This window comes from Pelophylax lessonae (genome assembly GCF_965119305.1).
Source record: "Pelophylax lessonae genome assembly, chromosome: 2".
Classification (NCBI taxonomy): Eukaryota; Metazoa; Chordata; class Amphibia; order Anura; family Ranidae; genus Pelophylax; species Pelophylax lessonae.
In genome coordinates, this window is record NC_138769.1 from 488,659,256 (window position 1) to 488,681,371 (window position 22,116).

Consider the following 22,116-nt stretch of genomic DNA (forward strand, 5'->3'; position numbering starts at 1 on the left):
CGTGTGCACCTCATTCCGTTCTACCTTTTAGACTGCATACTATTACCTGGTTTTACTACGTTTCATAAATGCCTTTTTATGATTTGTAATTGTTTGTGGGGACTGATGAGGAAAAGTCTGGTTATCCTTCATATTCAGTGGTGGTTTTTCCCCACTTCGTCTGGAAGTGGGGGATAAGGTACCATCCCCCCCCCCAAAAAAAATTACAAATGTAAAGGAGGAGGGAGTAAGGAGGAGTTAGAGCAGAACTTCCCTTTTTTGGGTGAAGTTCCGCTTTGCATAGTTGCATAGTCGGTAAGGTTGAAAAAAGACGCCAGTCCATCCTGTTCAACCTGTGTGTGTATGGGTGTATGTGTTTATGTTAATAGTACATTGTATATCCTTGTATGTTGTGATCGTTAAGGTGCCCATCTATTAGTTTTTTCAAACTATTGATGCTCCCTACTGATACCACTGCTTGTGGAAGGAAATTCCACATCCTTACCGCTCTGACAGTAAAGAACTCTCTATGCTGTTTAAGATTAAACCGCTTCTCTTCTAATTTCAGTAAATGGCCATGTGTCTTTTTAAAGTCCCTTTCACTAAAAAGTTTTTTCCCTATGCTAGGGTCACAAGTACAGTATTTGTACATCGCTATCATATCCCCTCTCAAGCGTCCCCTCTCCTGAGAGAATAAGTTCATTGCTTGTAGTCTTTCCCCGTAGCTGAGATTATCTAGTCCCTTTATTAGCTTTGTTGTCCTTCTCTGGACCCTCTCCAGTTCCAGCACATCCTTTCTTTTTTTTTTTTTCCAACAAGTTTACATCCTTTCTGAGGACCGGTGCCCAGAACTGGATGGCATATTCAAGATGCGGCCAGACCAGAGGCTTGTAGAGTGGGAGAATTATAATTTTATCTCTGAAGTGAATCCCTTTTTTAATGCTTGCCAATATTCTTTTGGCTTTGCTTGCAGCAGCTTGGCATTGCATGCTATTGCTAATCCTGTCATCTACTAATGCATTACTTTACATTTTTCAACATTAAACCTCATTTGCTATGTAGTTGCCCACCCCATTATTTTATTTAGGTCTTTTAAGGTTTCCACATCCTGCACTGAAGTTTTTGCCCTGCTTAACTTTGTATCAGCTGCAAATGTTGAGATTGAGCTATTTATCCCATCCTCTATATAGTTTAAGAATAAATGAAACAGAATAGGTCCCAGGACAGATCCTTGGGGGACCCCACTTACCACACCAGACCAAGCCAATAATTTTCAAATAACGTTTTTATCTATAGACTATACATTACTTTATTCCCTGTAGTTTTTCAGCATTACTTTATTTGGAATATTTTCTAAAAGACATTTGTCAGCCAATTACATGTCTTCTTAATAGTAATATCTTCTAACACAAATACAGTACATGCCAGTTTAGCATTATGGAAGAATATTTTTCACTAAGGGGTTAATGCAAATATCTGAGCTAGAGACATTATTACATAAGGTTGATAAATAGCCCAGATATATTTGAATAAAATTAACAGACACCGTGGTCAATTCACCAAAGCAATGCAATGGATAGGATGAAAAGGCAGGGTAAAACAATACATGGGACAGATGGCCTGGCTGAAAAACAGTATTTGACAGCTCACCTAAACATTGGTTAAACAGTTATACTGAGCCTCCATCCCCAATAAAGACCTAAATCTGTGTAGGTCCTGGCAGGGTTTGTTAACTCACCCGATTGCTAATATCATTTGTAAACATTGAAACTAACAGAGGAAGTCCTCCACTACTCACTTCCTCGCCGCCTTCTGCAATAATTGTCATCTGTCAAAGCCGTGGAGGAATGGAAGATTTCCTCTGTGGACTTCTATGTTTACATATGACATTGATGATCAGGTGAGCTGTCAAATCGTGTGCGGACCCCACACTGATGGCAGTCTGAATAAGGTTGAGTCAACCAGTGTAACTGGTTAAGGCTTCTCAACCCTGGAGCCCTCATCAGGCTCCCTCTGGCTGTGCAAGTAAAACACCGGCATGGTTAAAGATCCTGTCATTTATCATTTAGGCTGAATGCACTAACCACTAGCAGTAGCAGTTGCTTGTGCCACCACTTCCAGCTGCTGGGATGTCTAAGAACAGATTACTTGAATCCTGTTTCCTTTTTTTCTGCTGGCTTCTTAGGCTCCAGAATCTGGAAAATCTTTATTTTAGAAGGGCCCCAGATGTGTCTATTTGTGACTGCCCTGGATGGTGAGGGGGAGTATATTTGGTGCTGCCACTGCCTCCTCTTTTCTGGCCCTCTGCTGGATGATTCTGCTCTTTTGGTAATGTGGAAATGCTGACCTGGAAACAGATCTTCTTCCAGTATATCCTGGTGCTGGCATTCATTGGGGCAGTCTTCTCCCAAGCAACTTTCATGGTAGCAGTGTGTTGACAAGTGTATTTCTTCTACATCCAGCAGGTAGCGCCTTGCTGCTCAGGGATGGCGTTGAGACATAGGGGAATGATGTTCCCTTGCAGTTTCCATAGGTGTCACATGAGAGGCACCTGTCCAATTGGACACTGCACTTCCAATGACCTTCCATGGATATCTTGGTTTGAGGGCAGTGCAAATAAATAGCAGTGCCCTACCGGATTTGGCATGCATTATACAAGTGGGTAGTGTAGGGAGAGGAACCCTGTCTGGTGGGGACAGTAGTCAGCACCAATCTCCAGTACACCGCTTCTGCTTTTCACTCTAGGCCAGTTTTGAGCTGCCACCTTGTCACTTGGTTGCCTGTCAGTCTGCATCCCCTCCACCAGCTATCCGGCTCTGCCACTCCTTTGCTTTAAGGATGGTGTCAGCTTTCAGCTGGGATCCATGTTATGCCTGTGTGGAGCAGTCACTTCACTGGTTCCTAAGAGTTATTGAACCTGTTACTGAGAATTCTGGAGCCTGTTGTTGAGTGTTACTGAACCTGTCACTGAGTACTACTGAACCTGCCACCACAAGGGATATTGCATCTGTGTAAGTTAAAGCTGCTAGTGCTCACTTCTGTGCTCTGCTAGTGTTAGTGTTATTAGTGAAACTGCATTCAACGAAATACAATTCTGTGAACCTCCTTTGGACTCTAAGTGTCCTGCTTCTTTGTTCAGGGTACCATACCGCCGGCCCCACCCACAACCGCAGCAGGGGAAATCTGACCCAAGGTCTGGAGTGGGTCAAGGAGCCTTTTTGGCCAATTTTCTTGCCCTCTTCAACTGCTCAATGAGCAACTGCAGGCAAGTCTTCGTGCCTTCAGAAAAAAAAACACCCCCATGAGCTCATACACCTTTTAGCCCAGCAAAACACTGAGTTCACAGGTGGTGCTCTCCTGGCTCCTGCACCTGTAGTGACTCTTCACACCTATATATAGGGTCCCACTACCCTTCCATAACAGTCCATCCTATCACCCGACCTGCTACAAGCCCCCTCATGAGCTTCAGGAGTTGCAGAGGAGAATAGAAACCTGCTACTTTCATGATCCCATAAGAGAGGGATATAGGGTCTGGGAATAAAAGTACAATTTCAGTCCTTGCAGATGACACCAAGCTTTGCAGTGAAATAACTTCCTTACAGGATGTCCCCGACTTACAAGCCAACCTCAATGCACTGTTTCATTGGGCAACTATGTGGCAAATGAGGTTTAAGGCTGATAAATGTGAAGTTTTGCACTTGGGGGCTAAGAATATGCATGCATCATACATACTAGGGGGAGTAGAATTGGGGGAATCCATAGCTGAGAAGGATCTGGGTGTTCTGGTAGATCCTAAGCTTATTAAGAGCATGAAATGCCAAGCTGCGGTTTCCAAAGCAAGCAAAGTCCTTTCTTGTATTAAGAGAGGCATGGACTCCAGAGAGAGTGTGATATCATTTTGCCCCTGTACAAATCATTAGTAAGACCTCATCTGAAATATGCAGTTCAGTTTTGGCCACCAGTTCTCAAAAAGGATATCGGGGAACTGGAGAAAGTGCAGAGAAGGGCAACCAAACTGATAAGAGGCATGGAGGAGTTCTATGAGGAGAGATTAGAGAAACTGAATTTATTCTCTCTTGAGAAGAGGAGATTAAGGGGAGATATGATCAACATGTATAAATGCATAATGGGTCCATAAAGTGAACTTGGTGTTGAGTTATTCACTTTAAGGTCATCACAAAGGACAAGGGGCACTCTTTACGTCTAGAGGAAAAGAGATTTTGTCTCCAAATACAGAAAGGTTTCTTCATAGTAGGAGCTGTGAAAATGTGGAATAGACTCCCTCCAGAGGTGTTTCTGGCCAGCTCACTAGATTGCTTTAAAAAAAGCCTGGATTCTTTCCTAGGTGTACATAAAATAAATGGGTACTAATTTTTATAGGTAACGTAGATCCAGGGAATATTGAAATGCCTCTTGGGGGAATCAGGAAGGAATTTTTTCCCCTGCTGTAGCAAATTGGATCATGCTTTGCTCCGGTTTTCCGCCTTCCTCTGGATGAACTGCGGGTTTAGGATTGTGTATATGGGATTGTATGGTTGTGTTTTCTTTACTGTTTTTTGTTTTTTATTGGTTGAGCCAGATGGACTTTTGTTTTTTTTCAACCTGTCTAACTATGTAACTATGAAAGAGGGGGGCACAAAAAGTGTATTCCCTTTCCCTTTAATCCTTGTTTTTTTATTCACCTCCTCTCAGGCTCAGGTAATGCATGTAGTATGTAAGTAACTATACTGATAGATTTTGACAAAGTCCACCAAGATGATTATTGCATTTTACATGGAGGACTATATTGCCTATATGCTTAGTTATTGCATTCTCAGTACACACAGTAGATGCCATGTACCAAAAATTGTAAATAAGTAAAAATTTGATTTAAACAGAGAAATGTTTTGTGATTACTTTTGTGCGTCAAAAGAAAAGAACAGAACTGCTCTAAAAAGGTTTTGGTGTTACCAAGATAGTAAACTATGTAGCTTGCAATTATTTCCCAACATTGTAACTACCCTATATGGTAGATACGGGTTAATCCCACAAAGCCCTGTAGATATGCATGTTAAGTGAGAAAATTCTACAGTACTTGTAAGTGCTTTGTTCCAAATCTTACCATTAACATCTTTTGATATGCTAAAGTGTCAGACAGGTTGTGTTATAGCCTTGCTTTACAGTGTACCGAAAGTCTTATGATCCAGATATCATACACACATGATGCTGCACAATATTGCCAGCAGCCACAGTAAACAATTGGCATTTATCAGTGTTTCTGTGCTGTAGCCCACAGATTTCATTTCCTGATGCTCATTTAAGCAACCCTTGGACTGTGCTGTCTGGAAAGTAGAGGAGATCCCCTGATACTCAAATATTTCAAACAAGTTGGAGGAGGAGAGATGCACTGTGTGCACATTTAATAAATAGCTAGTGCTGAGCCTCCGCCAAGTGCTGGGACTTTAAAAGAAAAGAGTACACCTGCAACTCCTTCCCAGTCTCCAAAGGATACAGCCTCCACTCCATCATCACCCTGTATCCTGAACACCATGGGTATGTAACCCTGTCCTCTTATTACCACTGTGATAGAAGCTGTAAGAGTACCTACCAGAGAAATAATGAATGATGATTGCTGGGTACATTGGATAGTAACGACAAGTAGAAACTGCTGTAATATACTGAAATCACATCTAAAATTGGCAGTTAAAAAGTAGATGCTGAGCATGTTTTTTGTTGCATACAGTCTTATATTACATCATGTTTATTAGAACCTGTGTGCTTGGACTTGTGTTGAAGGCATCAATTTGACATCCGTTTGAGACAATTCAGAATTCATTGACAGATGCAGTTGACCTGCTTCTGACCAGCACTTGACCTGATTCAAGCGGGCTCTGCAATACTTTAGACTTGTATAGGAATGCAAAACCCATCTGATGTGGGGAATAGAGCCTATCGACACAGGCCCTATCAATGATTATTAACAATAATGGTTTTGGTACAGAATACAGTTATTTTTAAATTTAAAAAAATATATATATATATATATATATATATATATATATATATATATATATATATATCTCCACTTGAGCTCAGTAATATTTACCCCCCTTAATGACCAGGCAATTTTTTGCTATTCAGCACTGTGCTACTTTAACTGGTAATTCTGTGGTCATGCAATGCTGTATCCAAACGAAATTTATATCATTTTCTTCGCACGAATATAACTTTTTGTTGGTGGTATTTTATCACCAATTTTTTTTTTTTTTGCGATATAAACAAAAAAAAAGGTGGAACATTTGAAAAAAAAAACTATATTTTTTACTTTCTGCCATAAAACCTGTCCAGCAAAAAAATAAATAAATAACGTTTGGCCACAATGTGAAACAGCAACAAATTTGTATGGGACTTTGCAGGTGTAACACAAAGCTGAACCAGAGGATCTTATTTCATTAAAATCCAATAAATAAATATTGGATTTTAATGAAACAAGATCCTCTGGTTCAGCTTTGTGTCGCACCTGAAAAGTGCCATACAAATTTGTTGCTGTTTTTCATCTAATCAAGGAATGTGGTGCTATAACTTGATGGCGATCTATACACAAGAGAATATATTGGCCAAAATGTATTATGCTACATGCTTTTGATAAAGAAAATCACAATAAGTGTTTATTGATTGGTTTGCATAAAAGTTATAACACTTACAAACTATGGTATATATACTGGAATTTTTTTTCATACCTACTAATGGTGGTGTACAGTGACTTATAACGGGACTGCGATACTGTGGCGTTCAATCTGACACTAACTGACGCTTGGGGGAACTGACTAATTGCCACTGACATTAATACAGTAATAAGTGATATTACTGTGTACTGTCTGTGTACTAATGACATAATGGCTGGGAAGGGGTTAACATCTAGGGCGATCAAGGGGTTAAATGTGTGCCTGGATGTGTGTAATGTGTGTAAAGTGCGCTGCTTTTCACTTAGAATCTCTCAGTTTCTCATCCCTGCTTTGTAGAGTTGAGAACTGACAGATCGCTCCTTTCGTTCAGACCTCTGTGTTGTTTACTAACACAGGATCTCATGGCTGTGATTTCACACAGCCGATCATCGGGTCCTGGCCATGAATCATTGAGCGGGACTTGCTGACAGGCTCCTGCTGTGTGCAATCACAGCAGGGGGCGCATATGCACGTCCCCCAAACCCTAAAGAAGGCAGAGACATATTTGCCTACAGCCACCACTTGCCTACAGTACATTGCGGGCGGGTAGCAAGCGTATGTGTGTGTGAGTGTATGTGTGTGTGTGCATGTATGTTACATAGTTACATAGTTTGTGAGGTTGAAAAAAGACATCAGTCCATCCAGTTCAACCCATGATGTGTGTGTGTGTGTGTGTGTTTGCTGTTAACCGTACATTGTATACCCCTGTATGTTGTGGTCTTCCAGGTGCCCATCTAATAGTTTTTTGAAACTATCAATGCTCCCTGCTGATACCACTGCTTGTGGAAGAGAATTCCACATCCTTACTGCTCATATAGGCTGTACAGTGCCTTGAAAAAGTTTTCACACCCCTTGAAATTTTCCATATTTTGTCATGTTGCAACCAAAAATTTAAATGTATTTTATTGGGATTTTATGTGATAGACCAACACAAAGTGGAACATAATTGTGAGGTGGAAGGAAAATGATAAATGGTTTTCAACATTTTTTACAAATAAATATCTGAAAAGTGTGGCGTGCATTTGTATTCAGCCCCCTTTACTCTGATACCCCTATCTGATACCCCTAACTAAAATCTATTGGAACCAATTGCCTTCAGAAGTCAACTAATTAGTAAATAGAGTTCACCTGTGTGTAATTTAATCTCAGTATAAATACAGCTGTTCTGTGAAGCCCTCAAAGGTTTGTTAGAGAACCTTAGTGAACAAACAGCATTATGAAGGTCAAGGAACACACTGGACAGGTCAGGGATAAAGTTGTTGAGAAGTTTAAAACAGGGTTAGGTTATAAAAAATATCCCAAGCTTTGAACATCTCGTGGAGCACTTTTCAATCCATCATCCGAAAATGGAAAGAGTATGGAACAACTGCAAACCTAACAAGACATGGCTGTCCAGCTAAACTGACTGGCCGGGCAAGAAGAGCATTAATCAGAGAAGCGGCCAAGAGGTCCATGGTAACTCTGGAGGAGCTGCAGAGATCCACAGTTCAGGTAGGAGAATCTGTCCACAGGACAACTATTAGTCCTGCATTCCACAAATCTGGCCTTTATGGAAGTGTGGCAAGAAGAAAGCCATTGTTGAAAGAAAGCCATAAGGAGTCCCGTTTGCAGTTTGCGCGAAGCCATGTAGGGGACACAGCAAAAATGTGGAAGAAGATGCTCTCTTCGGATGAGACTAAAATTTAACTTTTTGGCCTAAAAGCAAAATGCGATGTGTGGTGGAAAACTAACACTGCGCATCACCTTGAACACACCATCCCCACCGTGAAACATGGTGGTGAAGCATCATGTTGTAGAGATGTTTTTCTTCAGCAGGGACAGGGAAGCTGGTCAGAGTATATGGGAAGATGGATGAAGCCAAAAACAGGGCAATCTTGGAAGAAAACCTGTTAGAGTCTACAAAGGACTTGAGACTGGGGCAGAAGTTCACCTTCCCGCAGGACAATAACCCTAAACATACTGCCAGAGCTACATTGGAATGGTTTAGATCAAAGCATATTCATGTGTTAGAATGGCCCAGTCAAAGTCCAGGCCTAAATCCAATTAATAATCTGTGGCAGGACTTGAAAATTGTTGTTTACAAACTCTCTCCGTCCAATCTCACAGAGCTTGAGCTATTTTGAAAAGAAGAATGGGCAAAAATGTATCTCTCTAGATGTGCAAAGCTGGTAGAGACATGCCCCAAAAGACTTTCAGGTGTTTCTGAAAAGGTGGTTCTACAAGGTATTGATATATACAGGTGCATCTCGTAAAATTAGAATATCATCAAAAAGTTATTTTATTTCAGTAATTCAATTCAAAAAGTGAAACTCATATATTTTACATAGATGCATTACACACAGAGTGATATATTTCAAGCATTTCTTCCTTTTAAGTTTGATGACTATGGCTTAAAGCTAGGGAAAACCTAAAATTTAGTATCTAAGAAAATTTGAATATTACATAACACCAAAAAAAAAAAAAGATTTTTAATACAGAAATGTTGGCTTACTGAAAAGTATGTCTATGTAGAGTAAAGTATGTACTCGATACTTGGTCGGGGCTCCTTTTACAGCACCAATGTGACGTAGCCTGGAGGTGACCAGCCTGTGGCACTGCTGAGGTGTTATGGAAGCCCAGGTTTCTTTGATAGTGGCTTTCAGCTCATTTGCATTGTTGGGTCTGGTATCTCTCATCAGATTTTCTATGGGGTTTAGGTCAGGCAAATTTTCTGGCAAATCAAGCACAGCGATACCATGATCATTAAACCAGGTATTAGTTCTTATGGCAGTGTGGGCAGGTGCCAAGTCCTGCTGAAAAATGAAATCAGTAGCTTCATAAAGCTGGTCAGCAGAGGGAGGCATGAAGTGCTTAAGTGCTTAATGTAATATTCTAATTTTATTAAATACTGAATTTTGGGTTTTCCCTAGCTGTAAGCCATATTCATCAAAATTAAAAGAAAGAAATGCTTGAAATATATCACTCTGTGTGTAACGCATTTATATAAAATATACGAGTTTCACTTTTTGAATATGTGTTTTTGTCTAAAATTGTTAAATGAACATGGTACCCTAACTAATAGACAAGCATACTTTTGTGTGTGTAGTACCCTCCTAGGTAGGAGCTAGTGAAAGAGTATAGTTTTGAGCTCTGTCTGCTTACCAGAGGGGCTACATGTAAATCTATATTGTTCTCTGCCTACCAGAGAGCAGGATCTGTTAGTGAGGTCTGCTCATTATGCTCAGTATGCAATTCAGTCAGTCTAGAGAGTGTTTCACGCTGGTCCAATAGGCAGGCATATTGGACAGTGGGAGAAAACCTGACGAATGGGTGCCTGGGCTCAGTGGCGTACCTAGAGCATTTGGCACCCGGGGCGGATCCTATATCTGGCACCCCCCCCCGACTTTAAAATGTAAAAACACCCACAAAAAAATGTAATGTTTTCAAGAATATTTTTTGCACAAATTTCACAGCCCCCCATCACAGTGCCCTTTGCAGTCTGCCCTCCGTCTCTCTAATCACAGTTCCCCCTTTTGCACTCTCTGCCTCCCCTGCACAGTCCTACCTTCAGCATAGATAGATAGCTAATATTAGCAATGTGTTTAAGTTTGAGTAAGAGATTGGAGACTTGCTAAAGGAGATATTCAGAGACTACAGACATGATACAGTAGATGGTCAGAGACTGCAGACGTGATACAGGAGATGGTCAGAGACTGCAGACGTGATACAGGAGATGGTCAGAGACTGCAGACGTGATACAGGAGATGGCCAGAGACTGCAGACATGATACAGGAGATGGCCAGAGACTGCAGACATGATACAGGAGATGGTCAGAGACTGCAGACATGATACAGGAGATGGTCAGAGACTGAGGACATGATACAGTAGATGGTCAGAGACTACAGACATGATACAGGAGATGGTCAGAGACTGCAGACATGATACAGGAGATGGTCAGAGACTGCAGACGTGATACAGGAGATGGTCAGAGACTGCAGACATGATACAGGAGATGGTCAGAGACTGCGGACATGATACAGGAGATGGTCAGAGACTGAGGACATGATACAGGAGATGGTCAGAGACTGAGGACATGATACAGTAGATGGTCAGAGACTACAGACATGATACAGGAGATGGTCAGAGACTGCAGACATGATACAGGAGATGGTCAGAGACTGCAGACATGATACAGGAGATGGTCAGAGACTGCAGACATGATACAGGAGATGGTCAGAGACTGAGGACATGATACAGTAGATGGTCAGAGACTACAGACATGATACAGGAGATGGTCAGAGACTGCAGACATGATACAGGAGATGGTCAGAGACTGCAGACGTGATACAGGAGATGGTCAGAGACTGCAGACGTGATACAGGAGATGGTCAGAGACTGCAGACATGATACAGGAGATGGTCAGAGACTGCGGACATGATACAGGAGATGGTCAGAGACTGAGGACATGATACAGGAGATGGTCAGAGACTGAGGACATGATACAGTAGATGGTCAGAGACTACCGACATGATAAAGGAGATAGTCAGAGACTGCAGACATGATACAGGAGATGGTCAGAGACTGCAGACATGATACAGGAGATGGTCAGAGACTGCAGACATGATACAGGAGATGGTCAGAGACTGAGGACATGATACAGTAGATGGTCCGAGACTACAGACATGATACAGGAGATGGTCAGAGACTGCAGACGTGATACAGGAGATGGTCAGAGACTGCAGACGTGATACAGTAGATGATCAGAGACTGCAGACATGATACAGGAGATGGTCAGAGACTGAGGACATGATACAGGAGATGGTCCGAGACTGAGGACATGATACAGTAGATGGTCAGAGACTACAGACATGATACAGGAGATGGTCAGAGACTGCAGACATGATACAGGAGATGGTCAGAGACTGAGGACATGATACAGTAGATGGTTAGAGACTACAGATATGATACAGGAGATGGTCAGAGACTGCAGACGTGATACAGGAGATGGTCAGAGACTACAGACATGATACAGTAGATTATCAGAGACTGCAGACATGATACAGGAGATGGTCAGAGACTGAGGACATGATACAGGAGATGGTCAGAGACTGAGGACATGATACAGTAGATGGTCAGAGACTACAGACATGATACAGGAGATGGTCAGAGACTGCAGACATGATACAGGAGATGGTCAGAGACTGCAGACATGATACAGGAGATGGTCAGAGACTGCAGACATGATACAGGAGATGGTCATAGACTGAGGACATGATACAGTAGATGGTCAGAGACTACAGACATGATACAGTAGATGCTCAGAGGCTGAGGACATGATAGAAGATAGAAGAGCACTAGGGAATTAAGAGAGGGTTTGGAAAGCATTGTAGGGGGGTTGGAAGGTGCAGGGGGTGGATTGCACTGGGGGGGACAGGGAGCACTTGGGGGGGCGAGCAGGGAAAACCAGGGGGGTGGAGAGCACTGGGGGGACAGGGAGCACTTAGGGGGGTGGGCAAGGAAAATCAGGGGGGTGGAGAGCACTGGGGGGACAGGGAGTACTTGGGGGGGAGCAGGGAAAATCAGGGGGGTGGAGAGCACTGGGGGGACAGGGAGCACTTGGGGGGCGAGCAGGGAAAATCAGGGGGGTGGAGAGCACTGGGGGGACAGGGAGCACTTAGGGGGGTGGGCAAGGAAAATCAGGGGGGGGAGAGCACTGGGGGGGCGAGCAGGGAAAACCAGGGGGGTGGAGAGCACTGGGGGGACAGGGAGCACTTAGGGGGGTGGGCAAGGAAAATCAGGAGGGTGGAGAGCACTGGGGGGACAGGGAGTACTTGGGGGGCGAGCAGGGAAAATCAGGGGGGTGGAGAGCACTGGGGGGGCAGGGAGCACTTAGGGGGGTGGGCAAGGAAAATCAGGGGGGTGGAGAGCACTGGGGGGACAGGGAGTACTTAGGGGGGTGGGCAAGGAAAATCAGGGGGGTGGAGAGCACTGGGGGGACAGGGAGCACTTAGGGGGGTGGGCAAGGAAAATCAGGGGGGTGGAGAGCACTGGGGGGACAGGGAGTACTTGGGGGGCGAGCAGGGAAAATCAGGGGGGTGGAGAGCACTGGGGGGACAGGGAGCACTTGGGGGGCGAGCAGGGAAAATCAGGGGGGTGGAGAGCACTGGGGGGACAGGGAGCACTTAGGGGGGTGGGCAAGGAAAATCAGGGGGGTGGAGAGTAGAGCTGCACGATTCTGGCCAAAATGAGAATCACGATTTTTTAGCTTGGAATAAAGATCACGATTCTCTGTGTAACAAAAAAAAATTGGGATAACTTTACTGTTACGTTTTTTTTTTTATTCATTAAAGTTTATTAATTGCGTTTGAAAGACTGCTGCGCAAATATAGTGTGACATAAAATATTACAACAATCGCCATTTTATTCTGTAGGGTCTCTGCTAAAAAAATATATAAAATGTTTGGGGGTTCTAAGTACTTTTCTAGCAAAAAAAAAATGATTTTAACTTGCAAGCAACAAGTGTCAGAGAAAGGTCCAGTCTTTAAGAGGTTAAACTTCCTTTCTCCCTGGCAGAGGGAAGGAAAAGATACAATGTAATCATTTTTGTTTATAGTTACTGGGAGATAATGCTGATAGGCATTTGCAGGAGGAAAGATACAATGTAATAATTTTGTTTATAGTTACTGGGAGTTTTCCACAGCTGTTTTCTCTGCTCCCTCAGCTCTGCAAAGAATCGAGAATATGTCAGGTTTAGATCGTCAGGGGGGGTGAATCGAGATCGCGATTTTCATATGATTAATCGTGCAGCTCTAGTGGAGAGCACTGGGGGGGCGAGCAGGGAAAACCAGGGGGGTGGAGAGCACTGGGGGGGCAGGGAGCACTTAGGGGGGTGGGCAAGGAAAATCAGGGGGGTGGAGAGCACTGGGGGGACAGGGAGTACTTAGGGGGGTGTGCAAGGAAAATCAGGGGGGTGGAGAGCACTGGGGGGACAGGGAGCACTTAGGGGGAGGGAGAAAGCACTGTGGGGAGTTGAAGAGCATGGGGGGGGCTAAAGAACAGGGGGGGGGCTAGTGCACTGGGGGGAGAGGGGCTAAAAGCACTGAGGGGGGATTAGGAGCACTGGAGGAGGTTAAGAACTTTGGGGGGCCATCAAAAGAAGTTGTATAGGAGGGGGATGGGGCAGCTGCATATAGATGAATTGATCTTTCCCTATTCTTCCTACAGGAGGGAGAGGAGGAGATCAGTTATTCAGCAGGAAGTTGCAGGAAGAATAGAGAAAGATGAATTCCTCTATATGTAGCAGCCCCATCCCCCTCCTATCCAGCACACACTTTTGCAATGGGCACTCACCTTCTTCCCGCCGAGGCTCCGCCCCTTATTCCCGCCGCGGCTCCGCCCCCTTATTCCCGCCGCGGCTCCGCCCCCTTATTCCCGCCGTGGCTCCGCCCCCCACTAGCAGCACGGACTGAAGGAGCTGCCAGCCACTGCAGCTGCCTTCACACTGCGGGATCTGTCTGAGTCTGAACACACCGGGCAGGACACCGGCTGACACCCCCCAGTGAGTGGCACCCGGGGCGGGCCGCACCCCCGCCCCCCCCATTGGTACGCCACTGCCTGGGCTTTTGATACAGTCCTGATGATTGGCAGAGGGCAGGGCGCCTCTGTGCATGTTGGGATACTGTATAAAAGCCAGGGGCACATCTGCTCGAGGTGTTTCGTAGGGGACCGGAGTTCCGGAGGGAGGGGGCAGCTGCCTCCTCCTCTGTAGAGGTGCCATGCGGTCTCAGGAGGTCGTTCTGAGGGCTGGAGGAGTGGTCAATAGGAGCTGATCCCAGAGGTCCAGGGAAGCTATATGAGAGGGGAGACACTGGAGGTCCTGTTTCTGCAGTATTGTGAGTACAGGAACTCTTGTGAAGGGGCCTGACCTGAGGGGGACTACCCCTGCTCATAGGATAGTCAGTGGACGGGTGTCAGCAGGAAGAGGATGCTAGTGAGAGTGTCCTGAAAATAGGTTATCGTCCATCAAGTCTCCTTGTTAGAGAGAGTAAGGAATATAAGAGACTGAACCCCATTCATCTCAGTGGCAGGGTGAATTAATAGCCTGGCTGTTCCATATCTACCAGCAGAGATTTGAAGATAGAAGTCCTCAAAATGTTGTTAATTGTTCAATTGGAGTATCCCACTATTCCCTTCTCCTATCCCAAACAAACAAAACCAACACCCCTAGACTGTTTATTACTGTGAAGAGCCCACGGGAGCAAGGAGGTTGATTTAATCATGACTGTGTGCTGGTAACCAGGGGAGCCAGTCAAGGCAATTTCCAGCAGTCCCTACGGGGGCAGTGCTACATGTGCAATATGTAAAAATGTAGCATGCCTATATAAGCAACTGATTTGCTACAAGACTAAAAATATAACCTATTAACTCCTTGGAGCAGGTACCTTTCTTCTAGCAGCCTGGTCTAATGATGCTAGTTCTTCATTGACAAGCTCTAATTATCCTGGCACAGAAAAACACAGGAGGTGGTGCCATTGTTTGTATTCATTAACCACTATAAGCTAGACACGGTGATCCCATGTATATGGGTAGTGCAGGGCATCTCAACAGAAATGTTGTTTCCCCCTTGATAAGAGAAATGCCCAAAAATGCCCAAAAATTTGAATATCATCAAAAAGTTAATTTATATCGGTAATTAAATTCAAAAAGTGAAACTTAGATTATATAGATTTAATACACACAGAATGATATATTTCAAGCATTTATTTATTTTATTTTGATGATTATGGCTTACAGCTAGTGAAAACCCAAAATTCAGTATCTCAGAAAATTACAATATTGTGAAAAAGTTCAATATTGTAGACTCATGGTGTCACACTCTAATCAGTTAAAAAACTCAAAACCCCTGTAAAGGTTTCCTAAACCTTTAAATTGTCTCTCAGTCTGGTTCAGTTGGTTACACAATCATAGGGAGGACTGCTGACTTGTTGTCCAGAAGACAGGTATTGACAACCTCCACGAGGAGAATGAGTCACAAAAGGTCCTTGCTAAAGAAGCTGGCTGTTCACAGAGTGCTGTATCCAAGCATATTAATGGAAAATTGAGTGGAAGGAAAAAGTATTGTAGAAAAAGGTGCACAAGCAACAGGGATAACCGCAGCCTTGAGAGGATTGTAAAGCAAAGGCCATTTATGAATTTGGGGGAGATTCACAAGGAGTGGACTATGGCTGGACATGGGCTACAACTGTCACATTCCTTGTGTCAAGTCACTCCTGAACCATAGACAGCATCAGAAGCATCTTACCTGGGCTAAGGAAAAAAAAGGACCGGACTGTTGCTCAGTGGTCAAAAGTGCTCTTTTCAGATGAAAGTAAATTTTGCATTTTATTTGGAGGAAGAGTGGAGAGGCACAAAATACAAGTTGCATGAGGTCAAGTGTGAGGTTTCCATAGTCAGCGATGATTTGGGGAGCCATGTCATCTGCTTGTATTGGCCCACTGTGTTTTTTCAAGTCCAAAGTCAGCGCAGCCCTCTACCAGGAAATTCTAGAGCATTTCATGCTTCCTTCTGATTTATGAAGATGCTGATTTCATTTTTCAGACTTGGCACCTGCCCACACTGCCAAAAGTACCAATACCTGGTTTAATGATTATGGTATCACTGTGCTTGATTGGCCAGCAAACTTGCCTGACCTAAACCTGGGCTTCCATAACACCTCACCAGTGCCACAGGCTGATTGCCTGCATGCCACACATTGCATTGATACAGTAATTCAAGCAAATGGAACCCGAACCAAGTATTGAGTGCATACTATACTGTACATGGACATACTTTTTAGTAAGCCAACATTTATGTATTAAAAATCCTTTTTTTTTATTGGCTTTAAGTAATATTCTAATTTTCTGAGATACTATTTCATTTATATAGCCCAGATATAATCTACAGTGTTGTATTCCAAACAATTCATCTTAGCTCCTGCCTCAGAAGGAACTTATAATATTATGTGCTTCCATATAGAAGCACGCTAAGACCCATGGTGAGAGCCAATAAACTGACATTATATTTTTACAGTGTGGTAGGAAACCAGACAAGCACCAGGAGATCATAGAGTCTATATGTATGCAGCTCCCATAGTGGGATTTAAAGCCAAAATCTAGTACTGCAAGGCCACATTGTTAGCTACTCTCAGATCAAAGACACATCTTGGCTATGGTCTGCTGCTATCTACATAAACTACTACTGCAATATTACCACTATTATTGATAATTTTAGAACTGGGTTTTATTGCTATTAGTGACAGAACAAAGATTAGATAAACAATGAGCAACTATGCTCATAAACAATCTGCAATCTGCTTAAAATGTGTTTACTGTACATAATTGAAACTCAAAGTACATTTGATTAGACTTTTAAAAGATAACACAGCTGTGATAGATAGGGAGAGTGCAGGTAAAGTGCTCACATTTGAGCGCTGTGATCTCAATCTTGTGAAACTGACCAGAGATAAGTGTTTTGAATTTTATTGCAATGTAATGCAGCCAACGGCACTCAGAGTTACCCAATCTACAGTGCTCTTTTCATCCATCGCTTCTCTAATCGCATCTACATTTCCAATTTACATATGCACTGTCAACATTCCTGCTTTAGGGTTCATGTACATGGACATGCAGTATATAGACATTATATATGCCTAGCATACATTTCCTAGAGCTTCCCTGCCCCCAGGGAGCCAAAGATGCCACATACAGCCTGCCATGCAAGTGAATAGCTGCACACAGATGGACTCTTGTAGACCCTGATGCTTCTTTGCATCGGCATTGACTTACGTATGCACGTCTTATGTACTTCCCAAAACTTCCTTGATCAGGAAATGCATTGGATATGAATGCATGGGTAAACGCTGATACAAGGAAACATCGAGGTGTTTACACGTAAAGCCATTCACTTGTATGGCAGGCTACATGTGGCACTTGCAGCTCCCTAGGCACAGCAAATATAATTGCCTATACAGTGATCAGCCATAATGTAATATGACCACCCACCAAAACATTATGACCAACCACCTAATATTGAGTAGGTCCCCCATTTGCTGCCAAAACAGCTCTAACCCATTGATGCTTGGTCTCCACTAGACCTTTGAAGTTATGCTGTGGTATCTGGCACCAAGCTGTCACTAGCAGATCCGTTCTGCTAGCTTGCCTTTTTTATATAATGCATAAAAGCAAATGGGATTCATCAGACTCGGTCACCTTTTCCTATTGTTCCATGGTCCAGATCTGATGTTCACATACCCATTGTAGGCACTTTTGGGTTATAGGTCATCTAGCACTTTAGTGTCATTTTTTACTGCCTTTAATACATTACTGCTGAATTATTACATCAATGCTCCAATTATCATTCACCCATCCGGGATTGCTTTAACCTTGTCTTGAGTTATTTGTATTGTCATATGTTTTTTGGAAGGTTTGAGAAATGTATACGGATATTTTCTGTCAATATCACTAATAAATTGATTTTTGTACTTTATGCTGCATGGTTCATTTAAAGCCTACTACATACAGACTGTACTATACCCGTTTTTTTTTTATTCTTTTGTTCAGGCTAGCACCACATCCATTTGATTAGTCAGCAAGTACACCCACTCCTTAGACTGGGTGATTTTTTTCACCCAACATATGCTCTTTTGGACACAGGTCAGCATGGGCATATTGACGGCTCTACAGCTACACAGCCCTATACACAACAAACTACAATGCACCGTTCTGACACCTTTCTATTGGAAACAGCATTACTTTTTTCAGCAATTTGAGCTACAGTAGGTCTTTTAACCACTTGCCAACCAGTCACTGGGACTGTACTGCGGCAAAGTGGCTCGATTCCGTCCAGCGACGTAGACCTATGTCGCTGGACTCCTCCCCTTCTCGCTGTTTTCAGTCACAGCGGGAGTCGGGCCAGTGGAGGAGCGGCAAACAGTGACAGATTTCAGCATAGCTGAACATGCAATCTGTCCCTGTGTCACTCATTCACCTCCCCCCACACACGTTAGTAAGCACCAGGCATACATTAACCCCTCCCTCTCCAATAAAATTAACCCCTTCCCTGCCAGTGTCATTTTTACAGTAACAGTGCATATTTATAGCACTGATTACTATAGAAATGTCACTAGTAACCCCAAAAGTGTCAAAAATGTCAGTCAAGGGTCCGATCTGTCCGCTGCAATGTCGCAGTCCCGCAAAAAAAATCGCAGATCGCCGCCATTACTCGTTAAAAAAAAACCACCAAAAATGACAGAAATCTTTCCCTTAGTTAGTAAACGCAATAACTTTTGCGCAAACCAATCAAAATACGCTTATTGTGATTTTTTTTTACCAAACATAGGTAGCAGAAAACAAATTGGCCAAAAATTTAAAAAAATTTTGATTTTTAAATTTTTTGGGGGGGAATTTCATATAAAAAAATGTGAAAAATATTGTTATTTTTTCAAAATTTACGCTATTTTTTTGTTTATAGCGCAAAAAGTAAAAATCGCACAGGTGATCAAATACCACCAAAAGAAAGCTCTGTTTGTGGGAAAAAAAGGACGTAAATTTCGTTTGGGTACAGCGTTGCACGACCGCGCAATTGTCAGTTAAAGTCGCACAGTGCCGAATCGCAAAAAGTGGCCTGGACATAAGACAGCAAAATCCTCCGGTGGTAAAGTGGTTAATGGGATCGGACTACATGGGTCACCCTTCCCTCCACATGTCCATCACAGCAGTTGAAACTCCCAATTTTAATGGTGATAACTTGTAAAATGACTTTTACATTAATAAGGGTTGATAAACTAACAGTGACAGTGCTATAACCGCACTAGTAGTGGTAAAATACCAATACTTACAGAGCTAACTAAATAATGTGTGTTATGCATGTTTCTGAATTAAGATCATTGAGTTATGAGGTAAATAAGGCAGGATATCCAGGAAAAAAGCACCATACCAAAAGAAAGCCAGTTTTGTGAATTAAGCACATTGAATTAAAGTAGAGCTGTGTAGATTAGCAACTAGAGGGAGCAGTAAAGCAGGGTATACTATTGCACACTCAGTTTTTTTTTTCATTCAGCCAGCTTGTTGAACGAAAATAATGTACAGATCACTGCATCAACACAAATGATGTGTGATACAGGGGATCTTCCTCTCTATACTACTGAATTCTGATAGGGGGACTCCCCCTGGGATTCCCCCCCCCCCCCCCATCAAGAATACACATACAATACAAAACAAGCACTGATCGAATGCTGGTTTTCCAGCATGACCACACAACAGAAGCCAGACATGAACAGACAGCAGTACACACGGACAGAAAGTTGGCTGGTTCTTTCTGAACCGGATGATTTTCAGTCCAAGTATACCCTGCTTAAGTGGCCCAAAGGAACTACTATATCTGTCGTCAACCAATGACTTAAAATATCAGACACGCCAAAGTAGGTTGGTTTTAACGAGTCAGCCAACTCTTACATTGGGAGAATTGTGAGAAGAAGCAATAAGCACAACTGTCGTAAAGCACTGCAAAGCAGGAGACAGAGCTGGAGCACGTCATGAGAAAATATGTGTCTCCCAATATATAATTACAAACAATAGTTTTAAAAAGGTTATCCCATGTCAGTAAGATTATTTACATCTAGCTAGATTTAAATGTATATCCAAAAGAAAAGACTAACCATTTCCTTTGCTAACTCACGTCACCTACCGTTTGCTAACGCTCTTCCAATTTTTCTACTGAAAATATGTTTCTATTTCATCAGCCTCTGATATATCTATGGATTTCGGAACTGAATTAACTATAATGTACCTTTTTTTATAAATCAGATTTTGTTCATTGGTATTTTCCAAATTAGAGACAGAAACACAACGTAAAAAGACACAGAGAAGGAAAGATACATTCCCATACAGCTTATGATCAGTCAAAGTCAGATAAGTAATATTACTTGGCCCATAAAATACATTTTTTCAATAAGAGTAGATGAAAAAGGATTCTATGAAGTTAGAACCATGAAAAAGTCATTATTAAACTAATCAGGTGTCTATAGAGATTGAATAATCAATTAGAGTACTACTATAGATACAGTCAAATTTTCAAATATTGTTTTGCAGATTTTCATATGCTATACACTTTTTTAGTTCTTTTAAATATTCTTCTATAGTCGGGGAGCAGCAGGAGTCAGAGCGTAGCCAAACTCTATAAAGGAATACTGGTGTACAGGATAAAAAGCTGTGTCAGTCTGTGCAAGGGAGATAGAGATCTGGATTGGAAGACTGGTAGAATCTCTTTCCAGGTTAAGAATAATGTGCTTAAGCCATAAATATCTATTCACCTACAGGTATATAATGAATGTATTTTGCAGTTGTAGGATATTAGGAGATAAAATCAGGCCAGAGCTCGCTAAGAGATGCTTGGGTAGTTGTCACCACTCATCTCTACCCTTATCATTCCAACTTGAAGCTTGCATGAAAGTTATAGGTTAATATGAACGATTACAACCTATTTTTTCCAAGAAGAAAGGATTCATTTTGTGCCAACTGATAAAATCAATGATTTAATGATCAACCAAATGTGAACCAGAAATTAACCAGATAACCAGTGTACATGTTTGTATATACTCCATTTTTCAGTACTGCATGGAATATCCTGGTGTTTTAATGGAATATTCTGGTATTTTAATGCATCGCCTGCTCTGACACAACCCCTACGCTGTATGTCAACTCTTTAATAGAGAATTATGATTTTACATGGTAGCCATCTAGAACAGGGGTCTCCAAGCTTTCCAAAAAAAGGGCCAGCTTACTGTTCTTCAGACTTTAGAAGAGCCGGACTAAGGCCAGTGGAAATACAAAATGCCTCAGGCTTGGTGGTTAGTGGAAGTAAAAAAAAGCAACTGTGGTCAGTAAGATGAGGAATAGGGCCCCATCATTGTGATTAGCGTTGTATATAGTGCCCCATCATGGGTGTCAGTGGGAGGAATAGTGCCCCATCATTGGTGTCAGTGGCAGGAATAGTGCTCCATCGTTGGTGTCAGTGGAAGGAATAGTGCCCCATTTTTGGGGTCAGTGGAAGAAATAGTGCCCGATTGTTGGTGTCAGCGGGAGTAATACTGCCCCATTATTGGTGTCTGCGGGAGGAAAACTGCCCCATTGTTGGTGTCAGTGGGAGGAAAACTGCCCCATTGTTGGCTTTAGTGGAAGGAATAGTGCCTCGTCTATGGTGTTGGTGGGAGGAATAGAGTTTCAGAGTTAATATCAGTGGAGGAAGGTTTGCCCCATTGTTAGTGTCAGTGGATGAAATACTGCCCCACTGTTGGTGTCAGTGGAAAGGATGGCGCTTCATAGTTGGTGTCAGTAGGAACAATAATTACTTATATGATTGAAAGGAATAATGCCCCAAAGGCCCGGATGAAGGCAAGCAAAGGGCCTCATCTTGTCCA

The 22,116-nt window shown here is 42.7% G+C and overlaps 1 protein-coding gene across 1 annotated transcript in view; it reads left to right on the forward strand.

The window, feature by feature from the left end:
* Positions 1-5,236: 5,236 nt before the first annotated feature.
* Positions 5,237-22,116, forward strand: part of SLC15A1 (solute carrier family 15 member 1) — a 110,502-nt gene continuing 93,622 nt past the window's right edge. The window contains exon 1 of the mRNA XM_082246160.1: positions 5,237-5,511. Within this exon, the coding sequence (XP_082102286.1) occupies positions 5,508-5,511 (4 nt within the window). The 5' untranslated portion in view covers positions 5,237-5,507. The remainder of the gene's footprint in view (positions 5,512-22,116) is intronic.